The following is a 26,614-nucleotide window of genomic DNA, read 5'->3' as shown; positions in this document are numbered from 1 at the left end:
AGAAGCCAAAAGCTTTTTAATCAACAGGTCCTTTTCCTAAGCAAAATTTTAAAAAATCAATTCCTGATTCTTCTAAATCAAACATGAGCTAATGATTTCTCATGTTTATTCTACCTGATCATAAAATGCTCAAATGCAATCAAAGTAACCCTCCACCACCACCCTCTGTCTTCTACCTTTGAGCCAGTTCTGTATCCAAATGACTAGTTCTCCCTGTATTCCATGAGATCTAACCTTGCTACTGAGTCTCCTATGGGAAACATTGTTGTACACCTTATTGAAGTCCATATAGATCACGTCCACTGCTCTGCTCTCATCAATCCTCTTGGTTACTTCAAAAAACTCAATCAAGTCTGTGGAACATGATTTCCCATGCACAAAGCCATGTTGACTGTACTTAATCAGTCCTTGCTTTTCCAAATGCATGTACATCCTGTCCCTCAGGATTCCCTCCAACAACTGGCCCACCACCGATGTCAGGCTCCCCAGTCTCTGGCTTTTTCTTACCACCTTTTTAAAATAATTGTACCACATTAGTCAATCTTTAGTCTTCCAGCACCTCACCTGTGACTATCAATAATACAAATATCTCAGCAAAAGGCCCAGCAATCACTTCCCTAGCTTCCCATAGAGATCTAGATTACACCTAATCGGGTCCTGGGGATTTATCTACTTTAATGCATTTCAAGACACATAGATTCACTACACCTCCTTCTCTGTAATATGGACATTTTTCAAGATGTCACCACCTATTTCTCCTCATCCTATATCTTCCATGTCCTTCTCCACAGTAAACACTGATGCAAAATACTCATTTAGTATCTCGCCCATCCACTGAGGCTCCACACATAGGCTACCTTGCTGATCTTTGAGGGGCCCTATTCTCTCCCAACTTACCCTTTTGTCCTTTGGATTCTCCTTAACCTTATTTGCCAAAGCTATCTCATGTCCCCTTTTTGTTCTCCTGATTTCCCTCTTAAGTATACTCCTACTGCCTTTACATTCTTCCAATGATTTTCTCAATCTCTCTCAGTGTTGTGCCACAAGGATTGGTGCTGGGTCCATTACTTTTTGTCATTTATATAAATGATTTGAATGTGAACATAGGAGGTATAGTTAATAAGTTTGCAGATGATACCAAAATTGGAAGTGTAGTGGACAGCGAAGAAGGTTACCTCAGAATACAATGAGATCTTGATCAGATGGGCCAATGGGCTGAGGAGTGACAGATGTAGTTTAATTTAGATAAATGTGAGGTACTGCGTTTTGGAAAAGGAAATCAGAGCTAGACATATATACTTAATGCTAAGGCCCTGGGGAGTGTTGCTAAACAAAGAGACATTGAATTTCAGGTTCTTAGTTCTTTGAAAGTAGTTGCAAGTAGATAGAATAGTTAAGAAGGCATTTTGTATGTTTTTGTTGATTGGTCAGAGGATTGAGTACAGGAGTTAGGAGGTCATGTTGTGGCTGTACAGGTCATTGGTTAGGCCACTTTTGGAATATTGCATGCAATTCTGGTCTCCTTCCTATTGGAAGAATGTTTTAAAACTTGAAATGGTTCAGAAAAGATTTACAAGGAAGTTGCCAAAGTTGGAGTAGCTGAGCTATAGGGAGAGGTTGAATTGGCTGGGGCTGTTTTCCTTGGAACATCGGAGGCTGAGGGGTGACCTTAAAGAGGTTTATAAAATCATGAGGGGCATGGAATAGAATAAATAGACAGAGTCTTTTCCCTGGGGTGGGAGAGTCCAGAACTAGAGGGCATAGGTTTAGGGTGAGAGGGGAAAGATATAAGAGGGGCCAAAGGGGCAACTTCTTCATGCAGAGGGTGTGTGTGTATGGAATGAACTGCCAGAGGAAGTGATGGAGGCTGGTACAATAGCAACATTTAAAAGGCATTTGGATGAATTTATGAACAGCAAGGTTTTAGAGGTGTATGGGCCAAGTGCTTGTAAATGGGACATGATTAGGTTAGGATATCTGATCAGCATGGATAAGTTAGACTGAAGGATCTGCTTGCATGCTGCACAACTATATGAATCTTTGACTCTAAATTCCCATTATCAATCAAGTGACTTTCTATCTCTCTCCCACATACTGGTTTTAAATAAAACATGGCTTCAGAAATACTGACAAATTAATCATTAATTCCCTTCATACACACAAACCATATGCCACTAGTTCAAACTCCAACTTCTAAAATAAATAACGTTAAAGTGTATGTATAAATTACACCCTTACGCCACACTTGTCAATGAGAGAGCATCCCCACCAGGGTTTGAAACAAACCCAACAGGGTTTAGCCATAACCAAGAGGATTTACCATATGACCATAAGGAGATATGGCAGACAGATGTGAGGCTTGTATATCCTGCACCACCATTAAACCCTGGTGAGTTCAGGGATAATTAGTTTTAGTCATTAATTGATGACGCTAATTGATAAGTTCACCAGTGGCGTTGGTTCCTATGTCAGAACCTTCCTGTCAGCTGCAATGAATTCTCCTTCACCTTTCCCTGCACTCCACTCCCCACAGTCATAGTATCCTCTATGACAGGCTAAATTATATTCATCCCAAAGATGCACTTACATTTTGAGAATTTGGGAAAAAATAAGTTGGATTGATTGCTGATTTTTTTTCTGCAATGTGACTGGAAAATGATTTCATTTTTACTTCTAAAATCCACTTATACAGCAGATTTTAGTTTATAGGTTTAGGAATTTCAGCTTTGCATTTCAGCAATAAATAATAATATGCACAATTACAACAATATTCTTTCAACTTCAGAACTAGTAAATTTAATAAAGTTTTAACCTGCTTTGAGTTCATTAGCTCAGTGTGTTTTTTAAATGAAGCTACCGAACCCCGAAAATATGTTCTGGAGGAGAGGAAAGCAGGCTTTACTAATCATGAATAACCATCTCCAAAGTGTTAAAGCAATTCTGTGTTCTGTTGATTTAAGTTATGCTGCAAGGAATTGTTCCCTTGAGGATGCAGCATCAGCAATTTGGCAGACCTCATTGGAAATGTACTTATTGAGAAGTACATTTGGTCCATTTTGCAAATGGTTGAGATGTTCTGAGGCCTCTTCTGATTTGGAAGATCTTTTTTTTCAATGTGAGGTCAAGCGCGTGAGTCAGTTGGTAGGAAGCACCTTTTCCCATTAGATGTTTTAACACAGGGGAAGAGGTCTGTTTGAAGCAGAAGAATGGCATGAATCCCAAGTTGTTCAGACAATCCGGCTCTGCACCAGGCTTTTCAAGGTCCATAACATTCACCTATCATCAGCCTGAACCATTGTGCGAGTTTTGCAGGAAACCCTGTTAACAATTAAAGGAAGAGTTTGTACTTCACAGGAACAAATTTTCAGAAGTTGTTATATATCAAATATGTATTATTGAAATTTATGCTCTGTGACTAAAAGATCTGTGTCTGCAGTGCAAGATTCAATTGAAAATGTTTTTTCCATTCTGCAAATGTCTTATGATGAAGTAGAGGTGCCAGTGTTGGACTGGGGTGGAAATGTCAGAAGTCACATGACACCAGGTTATACTCCAACAGGTTTATTTGAAATCACAAGCTTTCTGAGCACTGCCTGTCACTCTGAAAACTTGTGATTTCAAATAAACCTGTTGGAGTATAACCTGGTGTCATGTGACTTCTCACTTTATCTTATCATGAATAACTTAAATAGTTGAGCATCTAATGCTGTTGGTAATTTGTACAATCTGTGACATATGTTTGTTTGCCAACCTCTGTTCACCATTTAGCAGGCACATTGTCCCAATGGATATTAACAGTTTAATTTTCTTCAGGACCCATAATTACCAGTGTTAATCCATCTTCTTTGTGTGTTATCCAGGCATTTGTAATCGCCATTACGTCTGACTTCATCCCACGTCTTGTTTACCAGTACATGTATAGTGATGATGGAAGTATGCATGGGTTTGTGAATCATACCTTATCGTACTTCAATATCAGTGAATTTCTACAGGGTACACATCCACAATCATCCCATTTCAACAATATTAAAGTCTGCAGGTAATAATATAGGGGAAAGTGAGGACTTCAGATGCTGGAGATCAGAGTCAAAAAGTGTGGTGCTGCAAAAGCACAGCCGGTCAGGCAGCATCCAAGGAGTAGGAGAGTCAACGATTTCAGCATCAGCTCTTCATCAGGAATGTGCATCAGGCTGTGCTTTTCCAGCGCCACACTATTTGACTCTGATTATATGTTCAGCTATTGTAATTTTATGTTCAGCTATTGCTGCCACTTGATTACTATCGTTTATCTGTAATAGAGACTGTTTAGCTGGCAGATTTCATGTAATTAAGTCCCTGTTTTTCTTTATTGAAGCAGAAAAATAGGATCTTCATTTGCCAGGAAAAGTGCTTCTGTGCAACATTTTAAATGCAACTAGTTTATAGATATGTTCCTTTGACCAAATGATGTGGAGACAATTTAAAATCCAAGTTGTCTGTCGTAATAAAACACAATGTGATTTAAACCAAACTTGACTCAGAGAAACGTCAGTTTGCACAGTTTTAAATAAGACTGCACCTGATACTATATGTGATCTTACGGGGTGCCAATCAATTGTTCACAATAGAACGTCTTTCAGTTACATAACCACACGATTGGTCTTATTTTCAAAAGTTTTTCTAGAGCCTTCATGGGCTGGGGAAGGTTTTACATATTATTGCAACTCAGCAGAACTAATTAGTCTTGTCTTTACTTCCTATGATCCCACCCCCAAACCCCTACCCACCCAACCCTCCCCACTCCATCCTGACACATTACCACAGATACAAGGATTACAGGGAACCACCATGGTCTGATCATGCCTACGATTACTCCAAGCAATATTGGGCTATTCTGGCTGCACGCTTAACATTTGTTATAATCTTCCAAGTAAGTGAAGGGCAGTGGGAATTCATGGCACAAAATGGTAAGCAGAGCAACATCTGTATTTTAATAAATGGGATTGAAACTCAAATGAATTTTGAACAAAATTTGTCATTGGAAAAATTGGATTGTACATCACAAATGCTGCTTAATTGGTGTTTAAGTGAGAAGGTTGGGAAATTGTAGCTTTGCAATTAAACAGCTGATCCTTGTCAAAAACTGAAAGAGAGATGGAATGGATTCATGCAATATCAATCAACGTTTCATCAATTTTGTGTAATTGTAACAAAAGTACATTATTTCAACGCTGGCAGCATTCTGCATTCGACAGTACGAAGGAGACAAACTCAACATTTTTCTATTGTCACCAAGATCCAGTGTTTTCAGAGCAGATAATGGAGGTACAACTTTTTTTTTAATCCTCTCTGGGAGCTGGACAGTCAAGCAATCCTTGGGTCTCCTGTGGAGACTGAGCTTCAATATAAAGGTGTCCAGCAATTACAAATTTAAAACCTCTGTAAATTCATTACAGAATAATGAGATTTTTAAGCACCACTGCTGTCCAGGGGCTACTTCTCTGACCCAGCTGTAATGTGCTGTCAGCATTTGACCTTACAAAGGGCCTAGTCCTGAAATATTCAGACTGGTTTTAGCCAAACTGATACGAATGAAGCAAAAATCAAAGGTTTGAAGCAATATTGGATGATATGGTTTGAATGTGTCAGAGCCCTATGCCATATTTCAGCATTGTCCAAGTATTAAGCTTTGCTGTGTATCGGCATGTTTACCTTCCTTCCCAAATATATAACCTGAGCATCAGTGCTAATTTTAAAAACTCTTTCAAAAGAAGTGGACGTCACTGACAAGGCTAGCATTTATAGCCCATCTCTAATTGCCCTTGAGAAGATGGTGGTGAGTTGTTTTGTGAAACTGGTGCAGTTCAGCTGGTTTTGGGACTCCCACAGGGAGGAAATTCCAGGATTTTCATCCAATAATAGTGAAGGAAAAGTGGTACAAGTCAGGGTGATATGTGTCTTGGAGAGGAAGCTTGCAAGTGGTGGTGCTGACATCGATGTGCTGCCCTTTACTCTCCAGGTTCTAGATTTGGGGGATGCTATCGAAAGAACTTTGGTAAGTTTGTACCAATCAACTTATAGATGGTGCACACTATGCCCTGGCAGGAAAGGAGAGAATATTTAATTTGTTGGATGTCTTGTCACACAGGCCAGCTGTTTTTTACTGAATGGTGTCAATGTCTTATGTGTTGTTGGAGCTGCATTCATCCAGTCAAGTGGAAAGTATTCCATCACATTCATGATTTGAGCCTTGCAAATGGCCCTTTGGGAGTCATGAAGTGAGTTGCAAAACACAGAATTTCTAACTTTAGATTGTTCTTGCAACTGCACTGGTCAATGGTAATCTTTAGGATGTTAATAATGAGGTTCCAGTAATGATAATACCATTGAATGTCAAGGGACAATAGTTGGATTCTCTTTTTTCTCAGAGATGGTCATTGCCTGGCACTTGTGAGGCACATATGCTCCTTGCCACTTAGCAGATGGAGCTGAATCTAGTTCAATCTTTCTGCAAATTCGCACAAATTGTTTCGGTATCTGACGAGGGAATAGTGCTGAACATTGTGCTGAATATATCCTTTTCTGACCTGATGATGGACGAAAGGTCATTAATGAAACAGCTGAAGATGGTGGTTCTAGGACTCTCCCCTGAGGAACTTGTACAATGATGTCGTAAGACCAGCGTGATTGGCTTCAAAAAAACAAATATCTTCCTTTCTGCTAGGTATGACTCCAGCAAGAGGTGCCCCTCCCCACAACAGATTCCCAACTACTTCAATTTTGCCAGGGTTCCTTTTTGGCACACTCTGTCAAACACTACCTTAATGTCAAGGGTAGGCACTCTAATCTTCTGATTTCATCTTTTCTTGTCAATGTTTGGACCAGGTCTGTAATGATGTCCACAATGGAACCCACAATGAAGGTCAATGAGCAGCTCATTGCTCTGCACATGTTATTTATGGAGCCTCCACCTCCTCCTGTTGGTTGTTTAATTGATCACTACCATTCACAACAGATTGTTGCATGACAGTGGAGATTTGACCTGCTCCATTGGCTGTGGGATTGTTGAATCCTGACTTATGCACGATGCTTCCACTGTTTGGCACACCAGAGATTTCTGTGTTTTACCTTCACCAAGTCTCACTATAGGAATGCCTATGCTGCTCCTGGCATGCACTGCTGCAGTCTTCATTAAACCAAGATTGATCCTGTGACTTAATTTTAACAGTAGAGGGAAGGTTTGCTGACCATCAGGTTACAGCTTGTGGCTGAATACAATTCTGCTGCTGCAGATAGCTGGTCCACAACACCTCATGAATTTCGAGTTGCTAGATCTGTCCTGAAACCGTCCATTTAACGCAGTGGCAATAGGGGCTATGCCCTAAGTGAAGATAGGATTTTGTCTTCATAATGACTCTGCTGTGGTCATTCCTACCTAACTGTCACAGTCAGGTATATCTGCAGTAAACAGATTGGCCAGGATATGATCAAACAGGTTTTCCTTTTAGTTCAGTCCATCATCACCTAGTACAACCTCAGTCTAGTGCCTATTTCCTTTTGTATCAGCCAACTCATTCCATATGCTTGTGACTGAGCTACTGTTTGTCATTGACATTGAAGTGACCACACCCAGAACACATTCTGTCCACTTGCCACCCTTCAGAGATTTCTCCCAGTGGTGTTTAACATGGAGCAGTACTCATTCATCAGGCATGGATGGAGTATGTAGTAATCAGTGAAACATTTTCCTTTGCCCATTTTTGACTTTACGTCAGCTGTCATGGGTCCAGTCAACATTGAGGTGCCCCCAGGATAATGCCCTCCTGACGGTAAACCACTGTGCCTTTGCTGGGTCTGTCCTGCCAATGGGACAGAACCCAGTGATGATAACAATGACTAGGACATTGACTGTAAGATATGACTCTGAGTACAACTGTATAGGGCTATTATTTGACCAGGCTGTGTGTGCTATAATACCTAAATAAGTGCAAGGTTTTATTCCTTTTTTGATTTTTTGTAGTAATTTGGTAGAGCTGAGTGGCTTGCTAAGCTATAGCCAGAGGGCAGTTAAGGGTCAGAGTCAATCTAATCACTGTAGATCTAGAGTTACATGTAGGCCAGGCAAGGACAGCAGATTTCCTTCCTAAAGGACATTAGTGAATGTGTTGGTTTTTACAACAATCAATGAAGTTTCATGACACCTTTTCTGAGACTAGCTCAATGCATTCACCTAGTGTGGACTGGCACTGCTATATTATCATACATAGGTCACAATCACTCCACACAGCTTCAATAATGTAGTCTTCTAATGAACCATTTTGATATGTTTTTTAATATTGTCTAAAATAAACACTACTAACTTCTAAAAAAAGTGTTTTATCTTGTGTTTTGAAGCAATACCGATTGCAGCACATTGAGATATTGGAATACCTCCAACTGTTGGTGTCTGCACATACATTTACCTTGAGGCTGCTTTCTCCTTATTGCTAAGTAAGGCCTTTCAACTTCTTGCATACTGTAACACTCCTTCATTCACATCGATACATCATCATAGGTTCTCAAATACAGCTCTTTAGTGCAGTGTCTAAGACTCCTCTCTTCACAAGTACATTCTAAACTGGTGTCTTCTCACTGATTTGATGTCAGTCATGTCATCAGTTACATCATCATCATTTACATGAATCTCATTATAACACAAAAAAGTGTAAAAGTGTCCTTTGCATACTATCAGGTCTTTATCCACTGTATTACAGCATTACCTTTTCTGAGATAAAGAAATAATGCATCATTTCAGACCTTATTTATTTCTCCACCTTTCTCAATGTACTCTATTACATAAGTGGTCCGTAATCTGCGACTGTTTGTTAGTGATGAAAATGTTAAGGGTGATGGTGATGCAGCGACTGCTGCTTTGACATATTGCTGGATGGCAGATGCTGAGGTAAAAAAATCTCTTAACTAGAGTCATCAACTCTCGTTCATTTCCCTCATAGAAAGTACAGTGGAGTGAGAGGAAAACCGGACAGTGTAGGAATTGAACCGGGGAAATCCATGGACTTTGTGGCTTTCAAGGCCATGATTTCAGCACCGAGTCATTCTTGGCTTTTCTGGGAAGTAGGTAGATGCATAACAGCAAATTTCTCATCCATTATAATGCAATCAATGGAGAAGAAATGTTTTATTATCTCTCAAAAAATTCTCATTTAAGCAAAAAGGCAATTATGTCCCAAACAAATGTTTTCACACTTCTTTCAGTGGCCATGTTGGTTCTCATGACCCTGAATATGCACATATAAAAGTTTAATTTAGAGTGTAATGAGCATATGAAAATCATCAATTATTTCAGGGATAAAAGGCACAATACTTCAGCACAAATCTACCTTGCCTATCTTCAAATGCATGAAATAACCACTCGTACAAATGCCTGCTTCTTTCTCAAGTTCTCAGTTATAGTCTTTTGATCTTTGGACTTGAATCACAATTTTGCATGCTTCTAGAAGCAGTCTTCAGCAGCTGTCTATCCAATATATTGTTGAAGCACCATTGCTTTAGCTTTGACCTCTGCCCAAATCCCTGTGGTCCCTATTCCCTGCCATGGTGAATGTATATCAGGTCTGAGTGCATTTGCTCTGTTTCTGACCATTCACATTGTCTGAAGTTACTGAGTCAACTCTTGGCCTGACCACCAAAATGATGTTGATTTCTAGATATCTTCTGAGCATCTCTCCACAGCTGATTCAGGTGGCCTTTCCTTGATCCTGATACCCAACCAAATGGTATATGTGGAAACCTACTTCTTGACTTGAAATAGAGTATACAACATAGAGATTAAATGTGTCAGTAAAGAGATATGTGTGGGACCACAGAGAGGAAATATCATGACAATAGACAATAGGTTTAGGAGTAGGCCATTCTGCCCTTCAAGCCTGCACCACCATTCAATATGATCATGGCTGATCATTCTTAAGCAGTATCCTGTTCCTGCCTTTTCTCCATAACCCTTGATTCCACTATCCTTGAGAACTCTATCCAACTCTTTCTTAAATGAATCCAGAGACTGGGCCTCCACTGCCCTCTGGGGCCGAGCATGCCACACAGCCACCACTCTCTGGGTGAAAAAGTTTCTCTTCATCTCTGTCCTAAATGGTCTACACCGTATACAAAACAAATAGAACATAGTCTTGTAACAAACTATAAATTTCAATATTACATCTTTTCACAATCCATATATCCTTAAAAAGGTCCCTTTGTATGGGGACAGTGTGGGTGTCACCTGCAATGGTTTGTCTAGCACAGCCATTGGTTCTATACAAATGGCCTGTCATTTGTAAGGTCGCTGAACTAAACTGATCTAGTTTGTTTGGTTGGTATTCTAAGAACTTGAAATGGGGTCACCCTAGAATAAACAAGAATTATAATGGTGTCTTTAATAGCACACACCATCGTTGGAGTATAACTATGTAAGTGATGTATGAGGAGCAAGGGGAACATGTTACAAATTGCTGGCTGATTTGCATCATTCTAACACTGAATGAATGAAAATCCAAGTTCACCCTTATTATTCCTTTTAATGAGAATGAGTTGTTGAATTTTAGCTGTAAGGATCCATTCAGTGAGGAGACTTCTGTCTCAACGAAGATACTTAATCTCTCCAGCTCAGAATGGAACATTTGAATCAGTTGTCTCTTAGTCTTGCAGATAATAAACTAACCTTAGAGATTCTTAAAATCATATTTTTAAAAACTAATTATTTCTTAATTTTTCTTTCCATTTATTTTCTTTATCTTAATGTAATCTTTTCCTCGGTATCTCTATTTATCTTGTACCTATTTGATTCTATTTCACATCATTTGCAATTATGTTACTCTGTTAATTCTTTCCAACCCCCAAGTAAGTAAATTGCAGGTAATGTTGTAAATTAATATCCCTTCACCTCACCATGTCAATGTAGACTTGCAACATTTTTTGATCTGAAATGGCAGAAAAGGTTCCTTGTGCATGTCACTCACAGCTAGATCTCTCGCACCAACAAATACTGTGCTGACATTGTTTACAAATCTGGGAGAGAACAAATTGTTATCAGAGATTCCTGACATAATTAAAGAGATATTAGGACAGTTTCAATTCTGACAGCTTTCGCTTCCATCCTCCACCAAGTATATGACTCACCAGACAACTACGGAACTGCTGTTCAGTCTATCTATCCAAACAATACAATTGATTAATAACATGGTTGCATGCCTAGTGGCTAAACACTGTCTTGACCTTTGGCACTTATCAAAGGAACCCGCTTTTGATTGAAAAGGCGCCAAATTGTATCCTAGGAGGATTAGCCTTTTGCTTCTTTGTTAGTGCCATGTTAATGGAATGGAAGGCGGTCCATAAAACAAAAGCAGCCATTTTATATTCATCAAAGATTGAGTTTTAACGTTTTTAAATAGGATTCTCAGCTTTTATTGTCTTCAAAATAATATATTATGCTCGTCAAGCATTATTTCACTGACAATCAGCAATATTTTGTGTCATCATATCTTTGTGCTAACTATTACAATCCAGAAGATTGATGGTTTTCACCTCTCACCATATTCAAGAGAGGTTTTGAGCAGACCACTCTGTTTATAATGTAGAAGATCGCAATTAAAGGGTAACCATTTATCTAATGGCATGTCATTCAGCTCACTGAAGTACATTTGTTCATGGCAAGCTCCCACAGACAGCATTATGAAAAGGACCAGGTGATATGTTTTTATGGTTTTGATTGACGGATAAATATTAGACAAGACATTGAAGAAAACTCCCTACTTCTCCCCAAAATCCCCTCTTCAATATGTTCAGCACAGCCAAGGGGACTTCAGGTTACACTGCATTCTAGAAGTGCCATGTACCCTCAGTATTGCACTGGAACATCACATTTAATTATTGTGCTCAAGTTCTGGAATGGGACTAAAACCTTCTGGCACTGAGGTGAGAGTTCGACCAACTAAGCTATAACTAGCACAGAAGATGAATGATGTTGAAATGTCTAAGAAAAACTGGTTTGAGTGACTAAACCAATGTTGAAAATAGCACAGTAGAGCTGGATTGCCTCAGCATCTCTTTCTGGTGAAATGTTGGTCTGCCCTGAGCATTATTTTAACCAGCCTATAATATGCAGCTCCTCAAGGTTTTTGTAAACAAATATTGAAATACTTAGGAATAGAAAGTGGCCATTTGGCTAGCAGGCTATTCCAAGATACTCCACAAGCTGTCACCACAACAGTCAGATGAAAAAGAGCAGTAATTGGAATCAGGTTGTGAATTGACATGATAGGGGGAAAAAAGCTTGACCATTTCAATTTGCTATCCAGTTAGTAAAGTTTTCAGAAATGTTTCTCCATGTCAGCTAATTGTGGTTAGCTGTTAGTTATAATAGTTGACAGCTCATGAGCTTGAAATTGTGTTGCTGGAAAAGCGCAGCAGGTCAGGCAGCATCCAAGGAACAGGAAACTCGATGTTTTGGGCATAAGCCCTTCTTGAGCTCATGAACTTTCTCCATTTGGCTTGATTTATTGGTGATTCAGTGATTTTCCTTATCCTGTTGGTCATTTAGTCATGTTCAGTTTTCAACAGAGGACATTTCACATCCTTGAGACTGTTTTCTCAGGAGAATATTGTAGGCAATTGCTTAAAGGACACATTAATCAAGAGGCTACCTCTACGTTTTAAATACTTAATTGTATTATGGCAGGTGCAATAATTGCATATCCTTCTTCCTTCAAACATAGCAAAAGAGATGCCTATTAAATAAAGTAATGGCTGACCTATCGATCTAATTTCACATGTACCTTTGTTATATATGTCTCCATTTCACAACTGACCTCACATATTTTTCTTTTTGTTGAAGAGAGTTACAAAGTTCTACCAGACCTTGCATGTAGAGTGTTTCCTATCATAGTTGAAAAATGTGGTGCTGGAAAAACACAGCAGGCCAGGCAGCATCCGAGGAGCAGGATAATCGATTCTCCTGCTCCTCGGATGCTGCCTGACCTGCTGTGTTTTTCCGGCACCACATTTTTCAACTCTGGTCCTCCAGCATCTGCAGTCCTCACTTTCTCCGTTTCCTATCATAGTTTTACTCCTAAATGGGCTGTCTTTAATTTAAGCCTTTGCATCCAAGTTCTAACTTGCAGAATTAGGGCCGATGGAGAGAAACTATCAATTCCCTTCAATATCTGGAAGACTTCAATTGAGTCACCCTTAATATCTGTGTTTTATTTTTGTTTAACTCTGAGGAGCATAGGAATAGGAATAGGTCATTCAGTCCCTTAAGCTTTTTCCACCATTTAATGAAAACATGGCTGCTCTGTGACATAACATCATATACTGGCCTTTGACCCATATCCTTTAATACCATTGCTTAACATGTCCATTCCTTTAGTCATCTCTTGCCTTTGTAAATCAATGCTTGCTGTCACTGATCTGCTGAAAAATTTCAAGATGCATAGCAAACTCATGCTGAATTATAAACGTAAGTAAATTCCTAACAACAGATATTACGCTAACTGCTCCATAATTCCCTGGTTTCTCTCTCTCACCTTCTAGCTCAAAAAACACGAGAGTTCATGGATGCCTATACTTTGTTGCTTTCAAATGCCTTATAAAATATTTACTTTTTCTAAGGAAGAATCATCTCATTCTGCACAGTGCTAATGAAACAATAGCAAAGACGTTTAGAGTTAGCAAGCTGAGAACAGGAGCCAGAGATGAGACAATTTCAATAACAGAGTGAGAAAAACAGGACACTAGGCTGTCCTCAAAGAGTTGAAAATGTGTTGCTGGAAAAGCGCAGCAGGTCAGGCAGCATCCAAGGAGCAGGAGAATCAACGTTTTGGGCATGAGCCAGTAGAAGGGCTCATGCCCGAAACGTCGATTCTCCTGCTCCTTGGATGCTGCCTGACCTGCTGCACTTTTCCAGCAACACATTTTCAGCTCTGATCTCCAGCATCTGCAGTCTTCACTTTCTCCTGTCCTCAAAGAGTGTCCACCTGTTACAGAACATACTTGGTCTGCACCAATAATTTTCCATCCAAGCTGCAAAGATTAAAGTTGACCCCATGGCTACGTTCACTGGATCAAAGAATGTTAAACAGGCATCTAACAGAGATATTACAATATATGTAAGATATTCAAAAAGATCAAATTACAAAAGATTATTTCATTGGTTTGTGAGTCACTTTTCAGGAGACAGAGACTGAGAATCAGTACAAAAAGCATACAGAAGGAGATGGATTCTAAGACTGAAAAACACTTGCTATTATTGCTACAAGTATCCATTAATCAATCAGTAAGCTGCAAACTATCTTCAAGTAAAGAGATTGCCTGTGAAGGAACACAGGTCACAGATAGAGTGGGAAGTTGTAACCTTTGGTTCCTTGATCATACTTCCTTCATGTACACCTTTTCAGTACAAGTTCCAGACTGGAAGTCGTGCTTAGAGATGTGAAGAAGTAAAATAGGAAAAAGTGTGGGAAAGAACAAGGTGTTAGATGGGAGGATAGCATTTCAAAGTTGATGTCACAATAGCATAGATATAATGAATGAGTAGCTCCTTTCTGAGCTAACGGTTCTGTTTTTTGTGATTTTATGGAAGTAATGATGGTTCAATGACAACATAACTAAGAACAACTTGACTGATGAAACAAACCTGCAGTCTCAACCTTCAGTCAGCTTGCCTGTCCTCAATTTCATATAATTATCATTTTCCATTATTACTGATTATTTTGGATGGGTATTGCAGGCTACAGTTCATTTTATAAAAAATGTAGGTAATTATCTGATGCCTTTTGAAGGTTGAAAAGTTACTTGTAAACAAAGTCTATTCATTCCTAGAAAAATAAATGTCACAATGTCATATTACACAACATATCTTCTCTCCTAAATAAAAAACAAAAGAACTGAGGATACTGTAAATCAGAAACAAAAATAGAAGTTGCTGGAAAAGCTCAGCAGGTCTGACAATATCTGTGGAGAGAAATCAAATTTAACGTTCCAGATCCGGGTTCTGAGGAACGTTAACTCTGACATCTTTTCTCATGTTGGGTCAGAAGTCAGATAATTACAGTGGGGTGACAGTCCTAGACTTTTATTGTCACTGGACTAAAAGTCCAGAACAGTATGTACAGGTTCAAACCCCACAATGGTAGCTGTTGGAATTTGACGTTCGAAGAATAATTTCAGAATTAAAAGCTAAAATCAGTAATGGTGAGCATGTGACTATCATTGATTATTATAAAAGTGTCTTAAAGAAGGAAATCTGCCATCCTCCCTTGGTCTGACCAAAATGTAGAGGTGCCTATGTTGGGTTGCGGTGGACAAGGTCAGAAGTCACATGACACCAGGTTATAAATCCAACAGATTTATTTGAAATTGCAAGCATTCAGAGAACTGCTCCTTCATCAGATGACACTTCACCTGACAAAGGGACAGCCCTCCAAAAGTTTCCGATTTCAAACAAAACTGTTGAACCATAACTTGGTGTCGTGTTACTTCTGACTTGATCTGACAAACTTATGGCTTCGGGTTCACAATAATGTATTCTTAACTGCCCTGTGAAATGACACAGCAAATTATTCAATTCAAAGTCAGTTCGGGATAGTCAAAAAAAGTCTATCATAATGGAATGCAAGGCAAGATAAATGTTAGTTGGTTGGCTGTAAAGCAATATTATTCAATGAATAATAATAGCACATTGGCTTCATGTACAAAGTGGGAGAATTTGCCTCTGTTGTTCCTCCAAAGTAAACACTAAAATTTGCATTTTCGTACATACTCTCATACAGTCTTGGGGCAGCAAGGTGGCTCAGTGGTTAGCAGTGTTACCTCACCGTGCCAGGGACCCAGCTTCAATTCCAGCCTCAGGCATCTGTCTGTTTGGAGTTTGCGCATTCTCCCCATGTCTGCGTGGGTTTCCCTGAGTGTTTTGGTTTCCTCCCACAGTCCAAAGATGTGTAGGTAAGGTGAATTGGCCATGCTAAATTGCCCATACTGTTCAGGGATATGTAGGTTAGGTGCATTAGTCAGGGTGAAATGTAGAGTAACGAGGGAACGGGTTTGGGTGGGTTACTCTTCAGAGGGTTGGTGTGGATTTGCTGGGCTGAAGGGCTTGTTTCCACACTATAGGAATTCTAATTCTAACCTAGTCTGCTCATATACTCTTTTGTCCTCACCATCACCTTCCCAGGCACCAAGAGCTACAACATTAAAAAACTGAGGAAGGGTTATCAGACCCAAAAATATTACCTCTGATTTCCCTTTACCGATGCTGCCTGCTGAGCTTTTTCACCAAGTCTGGCAGCATCTGTTTTCTGTCTAAAAAGGACTATTGTCTATTACACAAGGTAGGAGATATCAGATCCTTTGGCTAAAAACTGCTCAGGCTGGCAATCTTTATTCCAACACTTGGAGTTCATTCAAAATTCTGTTCCTTAATTTTTTAAAAAATTTCATTAAAAGCTTCTAATTTCCAAATAGCAGTTGCCTTTATTGTGTGAATGCAACATTTCGTGATGCTTCCTTGGACAGATTTGTGAATGAGAGAGGAATCTGAACAGGCCCACTGTTACTAATCAGTCCTTTCTTAACACTTGAAACATGCTGCTGGATAGTGTACAATAAGGAGTATGAATTGAGCACCAAAGGAATAAATAAGTGAAGCAACCAAATATATGCAATAAAGACTGTCCATAAATGAAGTAAGAAGTCAGGAGACTGGAAATAAAAATGTGTTTTTTTAAGAAAGTAAAATCCCTACAGTGAGAAAGCAGGCCATTTGGTCCAACAAGTCCACATCACCCCTCCGAAGACCCCCCTGCATTTCCCATCACTAATCTACGTAGCCTGTACACCCCTGAACACCATGGGTAATTTAGCATGGCCAATCCACCTAACCTTCCTACCTTTGGATTACGGGAGGAAATTGGATCACTGGTGGAAACCCTTGCAGATACAGGGAGAATGTGCAAACACCTCACAGGCAGTTACTCAAGGGTGGAATCAAACCTGGGTCCCTGGCGCTATGAGGCAGCAGTGCTAACCACTGAGACACCATGTTGTCCATAATTGCCTGTGTGTTATATGCTATTGGATAAATCCTGGGCAGGTAACATTGATGTTGATATCTGACCAACTAGCAATTTCTAGCTGTTGGAAATTAAGAAGTGAGCTATCGTCCATTCAAATTTTGTATTTTTATTCTCCTTGGTTCAATCTCACACCGTGACCCTTACTTGTGACAAGTAGTTAAATTCGGCAATAAACAAGAAGTTTTAAGAGCAGTCCATTTAGATGTGTTAAGTAAACATAAGGAGATAGACTGACAGTGAAAGTATGAGCACAGCAGGTAGAGGAGCTGTAGAAGGTAAGACAACATTCAAGTGCTAAGAAGCGAGGATGTGTGACCTTTCTGAATACCTTTGAGGTAGATTTAGAGGAAAGAAAGGAATAAAAAAAATGAAAGGATGAGCTTATCCTATCAGCTGTAGGTGTGTACCTAGTTATGCAATACTTCTTAATCCTGCAAAATCAAAGTTATGAGATATCTGGTCAGGTTCAAAGATGTCTTGGTGAAAAGTGTTACCGCAAACAAACGGAAGTTGTTACGAACATGGATCATTACAACGTGGGTGTGTCATGAAATCTCTCCTTTAATGGTAATGTATGCCAGCTGTTCTGGATAGGGGGAATGGAGGTCAAACTAAACCTCTGCCTGGAGACAGTCCTGTGTAATCTGATTGTCGGGGGAAAGAAAACCAAACTGAAACTTATTGAACATTAAGTAACTCCTTTCATATCTTGACACAGAGAATGGACAGGATTGGATGGAGTACAGCATAATTCCTTTCTCTCGTATCTCATTGTTTTATATTCTGCCTCTGGTAATTTATAGCATTGTGCAAGTGAAAACTTTTCCCTCCCTCCTCTCTCCATATGAAGGCTTCTACAGTCAACTCAGAGTCACACAGCAAGGAAACAGACCTTTTGGTCCAACCAGTCCATGCCAACCATAACCTCAAACTAAACTAGTCCCACCTTGGCCCATATCCCTCCAAACATTTCTTATTCATGCACTTAGCCCAACGTCTTTAAAGCATTCACCACTTCCTGTAGAAGTTCATTCCACACACATTCCACCACTCTGTATGTAAAAAAAAGTTGCCCCTCATCCTTTTTAAATCTTTCTCCTCTCACCTTCAAAAGATGGCCCCTAGTTTTGAAATTCCCCACCCTAGGGAAAAGACGCCTACCATTCATCATGTCTATAGTTCCCATAATGTCATTCCTCAACTTCCTACATTGCAGTGAGAACAGTTCCAGCCTCTCCCTATAATTCAGGGACTGTGTAAGTATCACAAATGAATCTTGTCATTATTTTGTGTTCCATTCATTGAATTTCAGAATCTGGTGATGGTCTTGAGTGAGGTGCTGGTTTGGCTGATTTCGGATGTTCCCAAGGACATCAGCATGCGGATGAAAAAGGAGAAAACCCTGTTTGTAGATGTGTTCCTGAAGGAAGAGCAGGAGAAGGTTAATCTGATTGAGAGCTTTCCAGTGCAGGACAGGCAGAGGCAAAAGCCGAAGAATGAAGTTCAGAAAAGCCGAACGTCCAACTTCACTCAAAGAGCCAGGAGTCAGCGAAGTAGCTTCACTTCATTTAGCTCACAGCACACAGATGTCTGAGCTTCGGAAGCATCAGAAGACTAACCACATGTGCCCTTGATACTAGCAGGAACAAAACCAAGACTCACTGCTTGCAGTAAGCTGCAATTAGTAACGTTCTTACCCAAAAGCAAAGGAAATATCAGCTCGGCCAAGCATGAGCAGAATTTCAAAACCACAGAATGAAAGAAAATTGCAGTGAAACGCAACTGCAGATTGACATGGGTAATTTTCTGGGTTAAAATCCACCTGAAAAGTAAGGTGAAGGTCACAATTTGGGCCAGGGGTTGTCTACTGAATGTGACTGAGACATTAGAAAGAACCTATTGGAAGCTTGATGTGATCAGAATGATTAGGTTCAATTGAACTCAGTCATACGATGTATGTGAAAGTTTGCTACATCTGTAAAATACTGTGCTTTGTTAAACTAAGGGAGGGATAAAAAATAGCTGTTTATGTTTTTAAAGGGAAGGTTTTAATATTGAATGTACAGTTTATTATGTATTTCATGTTTAGATACAGTCACTGTAATTGTTAAACGGGATGTTGTGAGATATACCTGCTAGAGCTATTTGATATTGGAAAAAATAAATTTTATTTCAACTTTTGTTTTGGAACTCATTTTTTTTTAAACATCGATATTGGAAGGTGAAAATCATATTTCCAATTTGAAGCCTCCTCCACCTGGATCACAGTAGGGAATGGCTAGCCTCCAAATTCCCTCTCACAGGTCGGAATTGTGAGCACAGCAGGTCAGGCTGCATCCAAGGAGCAATAGAATCGACATTTCGGGCATAAGCCCTTCCTTTTCCAGCACCACACTCTCAGCTCTGATCTCCAGCATCTCCAGTCCTGTCTTTGTCCTCTGAATTGTGAGCAGTATTTGTCCAGGTTTCTGAAATGTAGGTGCAGCTCCATGGAGCAGTGCAGCTTCATGTACTTACCACTTAAAGAACGCCACAGGAATGGCTCAGGTATAACTGCTTTAAATACTCATCCAAAACTCTCTTCTCTGCTATTTCAGATGGACATATGAACTGTCCATATGTGTACTTTCCCACAGAGAGCTTTCTGGTATGTTGATTCAATCATGTTCCAATATATGTTATGTCTGATGAATGATTCAACAGAGGCTAATACATAGGGACTCCACATTTTTGTTTTTATGAATGAGTCTTAATGATAGATCTCAATGTTGGAAATTGGACTTCATTTCCAAGATTTATTGCATAGCAAGATATTTCCTTGAAATGCTGTTACAGCAATAACTAGCTTCCCAAATCTCCAGCATCTGAAAACAAAGGGAAAGGTCACAAGAATCACTGAGGTCATGATATCTTATTGAACCAGTGTCAGTGGTTTGTTGGTGCTATATGTGGGCTCTAGCAGTGGATTGTGTGGGGAAATAAGTTTTTATTCTTACAAAGAGTAAGATGAAGGTGGGCAAGTGGACACTATTAAAGCAACATCATGAGTAGTTATCTGTGGTAATTTGCCAAACGTGTGCAAATAGCTGATTGACACGGCCAGCCAACAAAATAAGAAAGATAAATGGGGAAAAATGGCTTTTGTGGTGAAATGGTATAGTGCCTGTCTTTTCATCCAATAGGCCCAAGTTTAAGTTCCACCTGGTACAGGTCTGTAATGCCATCTCTAGACAGGTTGATAGCAAATATCTAAATCAACAGGAGTAGATGGAAACTGAGTGCAGAGTCAGGAGAAATGGTGGATCGAAAAGAAGGAGATAATACCTTCTGCGAAGACCAGGATTTACCCATAATGCCAAGGGAAGAGCGAAGAGACTAATCACCAAAGAAGCATCAGGGATAAATACTCCATCAGTTTAAAGCTACTGGGATCTGCCACCTCTGCTCTTCAGTAAATGCAAAAGCTTTGAGATCGATAAAGCATTCTTACCTGTCTCAGGGCATGTATTTTCTTTCTTTGTCTAACTACATAAATGTATCATATTCAAACTGCTGCTTAGTAACAAATCCCATAAACTGTCTGAAAATTGCCTACAAATGGTTGACTGCCTATATTATTTACAGTGACCACATCTCCCTAAACCTAACAAGGGATGGTTTTTAAAAAAAAATCCATCTCCCTGGAATAGAGCATTGTGATAAACATTATATTTGGATCCTGTTGTTCCCATTTGTGATTTATTTCTTGTAACTTAGCAATAAAATTGATATATAATGTTCTCTATATTAGCATTTCCAATAAAGCAACTCTATTCACAAGCATAAAATGCGTACCCACTGTAAAGAGCTGGACAAAATGTGTTTGTCTGAATTTTCAGCTACAGCAAGAGTTCCCAGTCATTAGCTTTGTTGCTTACTCAACAGAAAACCTTAATCTAATACCTGTTTGTCCAGGATGTACCGCCCCTCTATTACTCACACATGTTCCACTGTCAGCGGGGCATAGGAACAGGAGTAGGCCATTTAGCCCCTCGGCCTGTTCCACCATTCAATGAGGTCATGGCTGACCTATGAACTAACTCCGTAGGCCTGCCTTTGGGCCATATCCCTTGATACCTTTGAACAAAAATATATCAATCTCTGATTTAAAACTATACTCTGCTAAAGGGGCGCTCAGAATAAATTTCAATTTACAGTTACTTCCTATTTCCTAATTTTGTCTCTGTGAGGTTTGTGGGATTGGAGGTTTGAAGAGCCCTTTCTGTTATCTCATGTAGTGTTAAAGAAAGAAGCATGAGCCAGTGCGCCAGTTAAAAAAAAGGCCTCATCCACACTCGTCAGTCACGTAAAAACAGACCACTGTTCTCTTCTGCAAATCACATCCCTTCCCACATGGAAACTAGTTTTTAAAATCTTAAATCAATCTGTTACAAATGTTATAACACACCTTTGTATTGGATGAGATTTAATCCTGGATCTTCTGGCCCAGAGGCATGGACGCTACTACTCTGCCACAAGTGCCCGAAGGTAGGATGTTGTCCAGTAGAAGAAACAAGCCCAATACATTGGCATTATTAGTACCACACTGTAACCATTTGAGCTAAATATACACCTTGAGTGCAACAATAATAAAAGTGAAGGAAGTACATGGAAAGAGGGAGGGAATGCATCAAAATAGTTTTTAAGGGGGCAGTAATGCATTCCAGCTCCCACAGTGTCCATCTCTCTCCAAATGCATCAAGGTGACGTTGGGAAAGCTTGGAAGCTGGTTCTTAAGTATGTGTCTCAATTAATATTATCTGTGCTTGATCATTCATAAAGCAGGTTCATATCCACACTGAATTAACTCAGTATTTGCAAAATTAGCATAGCTCACTGGCAAATGTATCCTAAATCTACTTACATCGACAACTTGACATGTAGACTCATGTGTAGGATTGTGGATTTCAACTTCATACATACCTCCTTGCAAACACTTAGTTTTGAACCGCTCTGCCTTGTTGTACTGATATCTTTCCACTTTTGAGCTTAATAGGCTTCCACTTTATTCATAATTTCATTATGATTCTCAAAACTTTAAAACAAATAATGTTACTAAAACTTCATGCAAATACGGAACCAACATACGTATGCGATGTAGTTGACTGAAAAACAGTAAATGGAGGAACAAACTTGCTAACAGTACAAGCTCTGTCTTGGCTCACAGGAGGCAAATGTGTGATAGAGATTGATTTGCATAGAGCCACTGCAAAGCCTGACAGCTATTGTTCATGGATGAGTAACATTTGGGCAAAGATTAATGCTGTAATATCGCCAAAGGTTTTTTTCTGGAGACTTAAAAGCACAAAATCCAGAGCTCTGACATCAGGGAGTAACTTTGCCAAAAACCTTTCAAGGGACAATACTGAATAGACAAAAAAAACCCCACTCTTTTAGACTTAGATGTTATATACCAGATAGGGCTAAATTATGTTTCTTTGCGGAAATTCCACCTCTGCTTTAACTGACCTTAGATTTGACCTTACACCACCCACAGCTGAGACATTAACCTGTCTCAGTCTGGTTCAGGTATGCAGTTTCAAACCATTATACAGTCGCTGTCATTTCGTTGAGCACTTTGAATGTTAATACAGGTAAGAACGGAGTTGACCCACAGCATTCACTGAATTCCATTTATTCACTGCACAAATGTTGATGATTCCGACTAAGCTTACAAATTTCAGTGAATTAAAAATATTACAGAGATTAAATAGACAAAAACAAATGAAACTAATCTTGACTTCACAAGTTGCAGGAATGTTGAGGCTATTTTATACTGTGTGTGTTTGAGTGTTTGAATGTATGTATATCTATACATATTTTTCACATTCATAAAATGCAAAATAAATGATACAGAAAAGAATACTTGTGCGTGCCTGGGTGCTCTCAAGTTTATGGATAAAAGCTGTGTTGAAGTATAAGTTGGCACTTCCATTTTAGTGTGAATCAATATAGACATTTCTGTGCTGTATACACACTCCTAATGTTAAGGCTCGGTTTAGGACCGCAGTACCTGGCAAATTTTAACAAAAGCAAACTCTGATCATGAACTCCTGGAATATGATCAGAGAATACTTCCTAGAAGAAACATAAAAAGCTTTATTGAATCTTTGAAATGAAGTCAATCTGTGGCTTTGTGCATAAACCCTTCAGCTTTCATCTAATTCTCACAAACTAAATAGTCACTGGGTCTTTTTATTTTGCAGCAGCAGAATAAACATCTGTTTCCAGGGAAGCTCACTGTGCTCTTTACACCCCAGACAACAAAGGAATTTTTCCCAAAGGAACTAGTCATTTCATGATGCACATCACGTTCATCAAACGGTCGGCTTTCAGAACGTGAAGTCCAAAATCTGTGGTAAAATGGCAATGCATTGTTTTGCATAAAATCTATCTCTAATCATATTTTATTCACCACCTATTGCAAATATCTGATTTCATCATTCACATACAGTAAGAATTAAGTTTAAATGCAAGATACCTAGAAACATCTGATTAAAAAGCCTGCATTTGCTGCCACCATAACTGCAGGGGTCACGATTTGGAGATGCCGGTGTTGGACTGGGGTGTACAAAGTTAAAAATCACGCAACACCTGGTTATAGTCCAACAGGTTTAATTGGAAGCACACTAGCTTTCGGAGCGGCGCTCCTTCATCAGGTGATAATGGAGAGCTCGATCGTAACACAGAATTTATAGCAAAAATTTGCAGTGTGATGTAACTGAAATTATACATTGAAAAATTGATTGTCTGTTAAGCCTTTCATTTGTTAGAATACAGTGATAGTTTCACTTCTTTCATGTGTAAATCACAAAACCCTTCTTTTTAAAGTTGTATTCTTGAGTTAGCTGCTAACAATGGTGATAGCTAGACAATATGTTGAAGGTGTTGGCCCCCTGTGTTCTCTGGTTTCAGCTCTGATCTCCAGCATCTGCAGACCTCACTTTTTACCCCTGTGTTCTCTGTCTATGACCTAATGTTTAGATTGATTCTAATCTAATAAGTGAGATAACAGTGTTTTACATAAATTCCTGCAGTTTTGAGCTCAGAGTTCTACATGAATGTATGCAGTTTTTGAGCAAAGTGCAATGTAACTCTGCAATACAAATTCACCCACCCCACCCCCATCCCAGACAGACAGACAGACACACACACACAGACAAAGACCCACATGCACACATATATTTTGTGGGGTGAATTTGTACTTGCAGAGTAACATTGCACTTTGCTCAAAAACTGCATACATTCATGTAGAACTCTGAGCTCAAAACTGCAGGAATTTATGTAAAACACTGTTATCTCACATATTAGATTAGAATCAATCTAAACATCAGGTCATAGACAGAGAACACAGGGGGCTAACACCTTCAACATATTGTCTAGCTATCACCATTGTTAACAGCTAACCCGAGAATGCAACTTTAAAAAGAAGGGTTTTGTGATTTACACATGAAAGAAGTGAAACTATCACTGTATTCGAATAGATGAAAGGTTTAACAGACAATCAATTTTTCAATGTATAATTTCAGTTACATCACACTGTAAATTTTTGCTATAAATTCTGTGTTATGATCGAGCCCTCCACTATCACCTGATGAAGGAGCGTCGCTCCGAAAGCTAATGTGCTTCCAATTATACCTGTTGGACTATAACCTGATGTTGTGTGATTTTTAACTTTGCAGGGGTCACAGTTGTAGCCCATGCAATCAAAGTGTCTGTAACATCAGTACCAGCAGAGATTGCTTCCTGCAATCTCTGAACACTGAAATGAAAAAAGCACACAGAATCCGTACCATGTGGAAGTAGGCCATTGGCCCATCGAATCCACACTGATCCTCTGAAGAACATCCCACCCAGACCCATCCTGCGACCCTATCCCTGCACCCTGCATTTCCCCTGGCTAATCCACCTAGCCTGCACAACACTGGACATTATGGGCAATTTAGCACAGCCAAACATCTATCCTGTGCAACTTTGGACCATGGGGGTGGGGGTTGGGGTGTGGAAACCCAGTCAGACACGGGGAGAATATGCAAACTCCACAGAGATTGTTGCCCAAGGTTGGAATCAAACCCAGGTCCTTGGTGCTATGAGGCAGCAATACTAACCACTGAGCCACCGTGCCACCCACAATTTTTCATTGAAAGATTATGCATACTTTTTCTCATTTATTCTGTCATTGGCTGCACCACCATTTATTGCATAACTTTAATTGCACTTGAGAAAGTGGTGGTGAGCTGATTTCTTGTATCGCTGCAGTTTATGTGATATGGATACATCTTCAGTCCTATCAGGAAGGGAGTTTCAGAACTCTGATCTCACAACAACAAGGAAAGTTAAGGAACAGTGATACAGTTGGTTGAAGGGGAACTTGCAGGTGCTGGTGCTCCCATGCATCTGCTGATCTTGACCTTCCTGATGGTAGAGGTCATGGGTTTTGATGATTCTCTTAAAAGGAGCTTTGGTGATTTTCTGCAGTACATCTTGTACATGGTACACACTGCTGCCACTGTATGTTAATGTAGAAGGGGTGAATCTTCAAGTTGATGGATGGGATTACAAACAAGTGGCTGCTTTGTCTTGAAACATCTTGTGCTTTGTTGGAGCTGCACTCATTAAGAAAATAGAGAGTATTCTGTCATGCTACTGACATGTGTCTTGTGAATGGTAGTCAGGTTTTAGGTAGTTAGGTGAGTTCTCAGCTCAGAATTTCTAGGGTCTGAAATGCTCTTGGAGCCACAGTATTTATATGGGTGAGTCAGTTCCTATTCTGTCAATGGTAAGTCATGGTATAGTATCGTAATGAGGTTGACATGTAAGGTTGAATCTTAAAAATGTGTTGCTGGAAAAGCGCAGCAACACATTTTTAAGCTCTGATCTCCAGCGTCTGCTGTCCTCACTTTCTCCATGGTTGAATGTCAATTATACTAACAGCTTAGTACCTGACTCAGTGCTTTAGTCAAAGACTATGCCTTTTTAAAATGAAGAGATGATTGGTGGTGAGATACAGGCCTGAGAAGAGTTATTTCCCCCCTGGATATTGATGCTAGTGGATTGAGTGATGGTAATACCAATGAATGTCAAGGGGAAATGGTTTAATTTTCTTTGGCTGGAAATACTCAGTTGTGTAGCATAAATGTTACCTGCAACATATTAGACAATGGTTGTTATCTGCATGTTACTGTATATGGAAATGGATAGATTTGGTATCTGAGGAGTCAGATGTTGAATATAGTGCAATGATTATCAATCATGCCTACTTCTGACCTTACGATTGAGGTAAGTTCATTGATGGATCAGCTGAAGATGGTTGGATCTAGGACAGCCTCCTGAGGAACTCTTCCATTAATGTCCCAGGATTGAAATCAGGGAGGTAATGGGATTGCCATTGGGCTAGTAATCCAGAACCTCAGGCTACTCTTCAAGGGAAAGGATCTGAATCCCACTGTGACAAACTTGAACTTGCTTAGAAAGGG

General features: G+C 39.6%; 1 protein-coding gene across 1 annotated transcript in view; it reads left to right on the top strand.

Moving 5' to 3' along the window:
* ano2b (anoctamin 2b) overlaps positions 1 to 19,105 on the top strand; it is a 121,636-nt gene extending 102,531 nt beyond the window's left edge. Inside the window, exons 25-27 of the mRNA XM_060842573.1 lie at positions 3,861 to 4,039; positions 4,804 to 4,909; positions 18,412 to 19,105. Coding sequence (XP_060698556.1) covers positions 3,861 to 4,039; positions 4,804 to 4,909; positions 18,412 to 18,693 — 567 coding nt within the window. The 3' untranslated portion in view covers positions 18,694 to 19,105. The remainder of the gene's footprint in view (positions 1 to 3,860; positions 4,040 to 4,803; positions 4,910 to 18,411) is intronic.
* The last annotated feature ends 7,509 nt before the right edge of the window (positions 19,106 to 26,614 follow it).

The sequence above is a fragment of the Hemiscyllium ocellatum genome, chromosome 23 (genome assembly GCF_020745735.1).
Source record: "Hemiscyllium ocellatum isolate sHemOce1 chromosome 23, sHemOce1.pat.X.cur, whole genome shotgun sequence".
Classification (NCBI taxonomy): Eukaryota; Metazoa; Chordata; class Chondrichthyes; order Orectolobiformes; family Hemiscylliidae; genus Hemiscyllium; species Hemiscyllium ocellatum.
The sequence above is the reverse complement of the archived record's forward strand: the minus strand, read 5'-3'. Positions and strand labels throughout refer to the sequence as shown.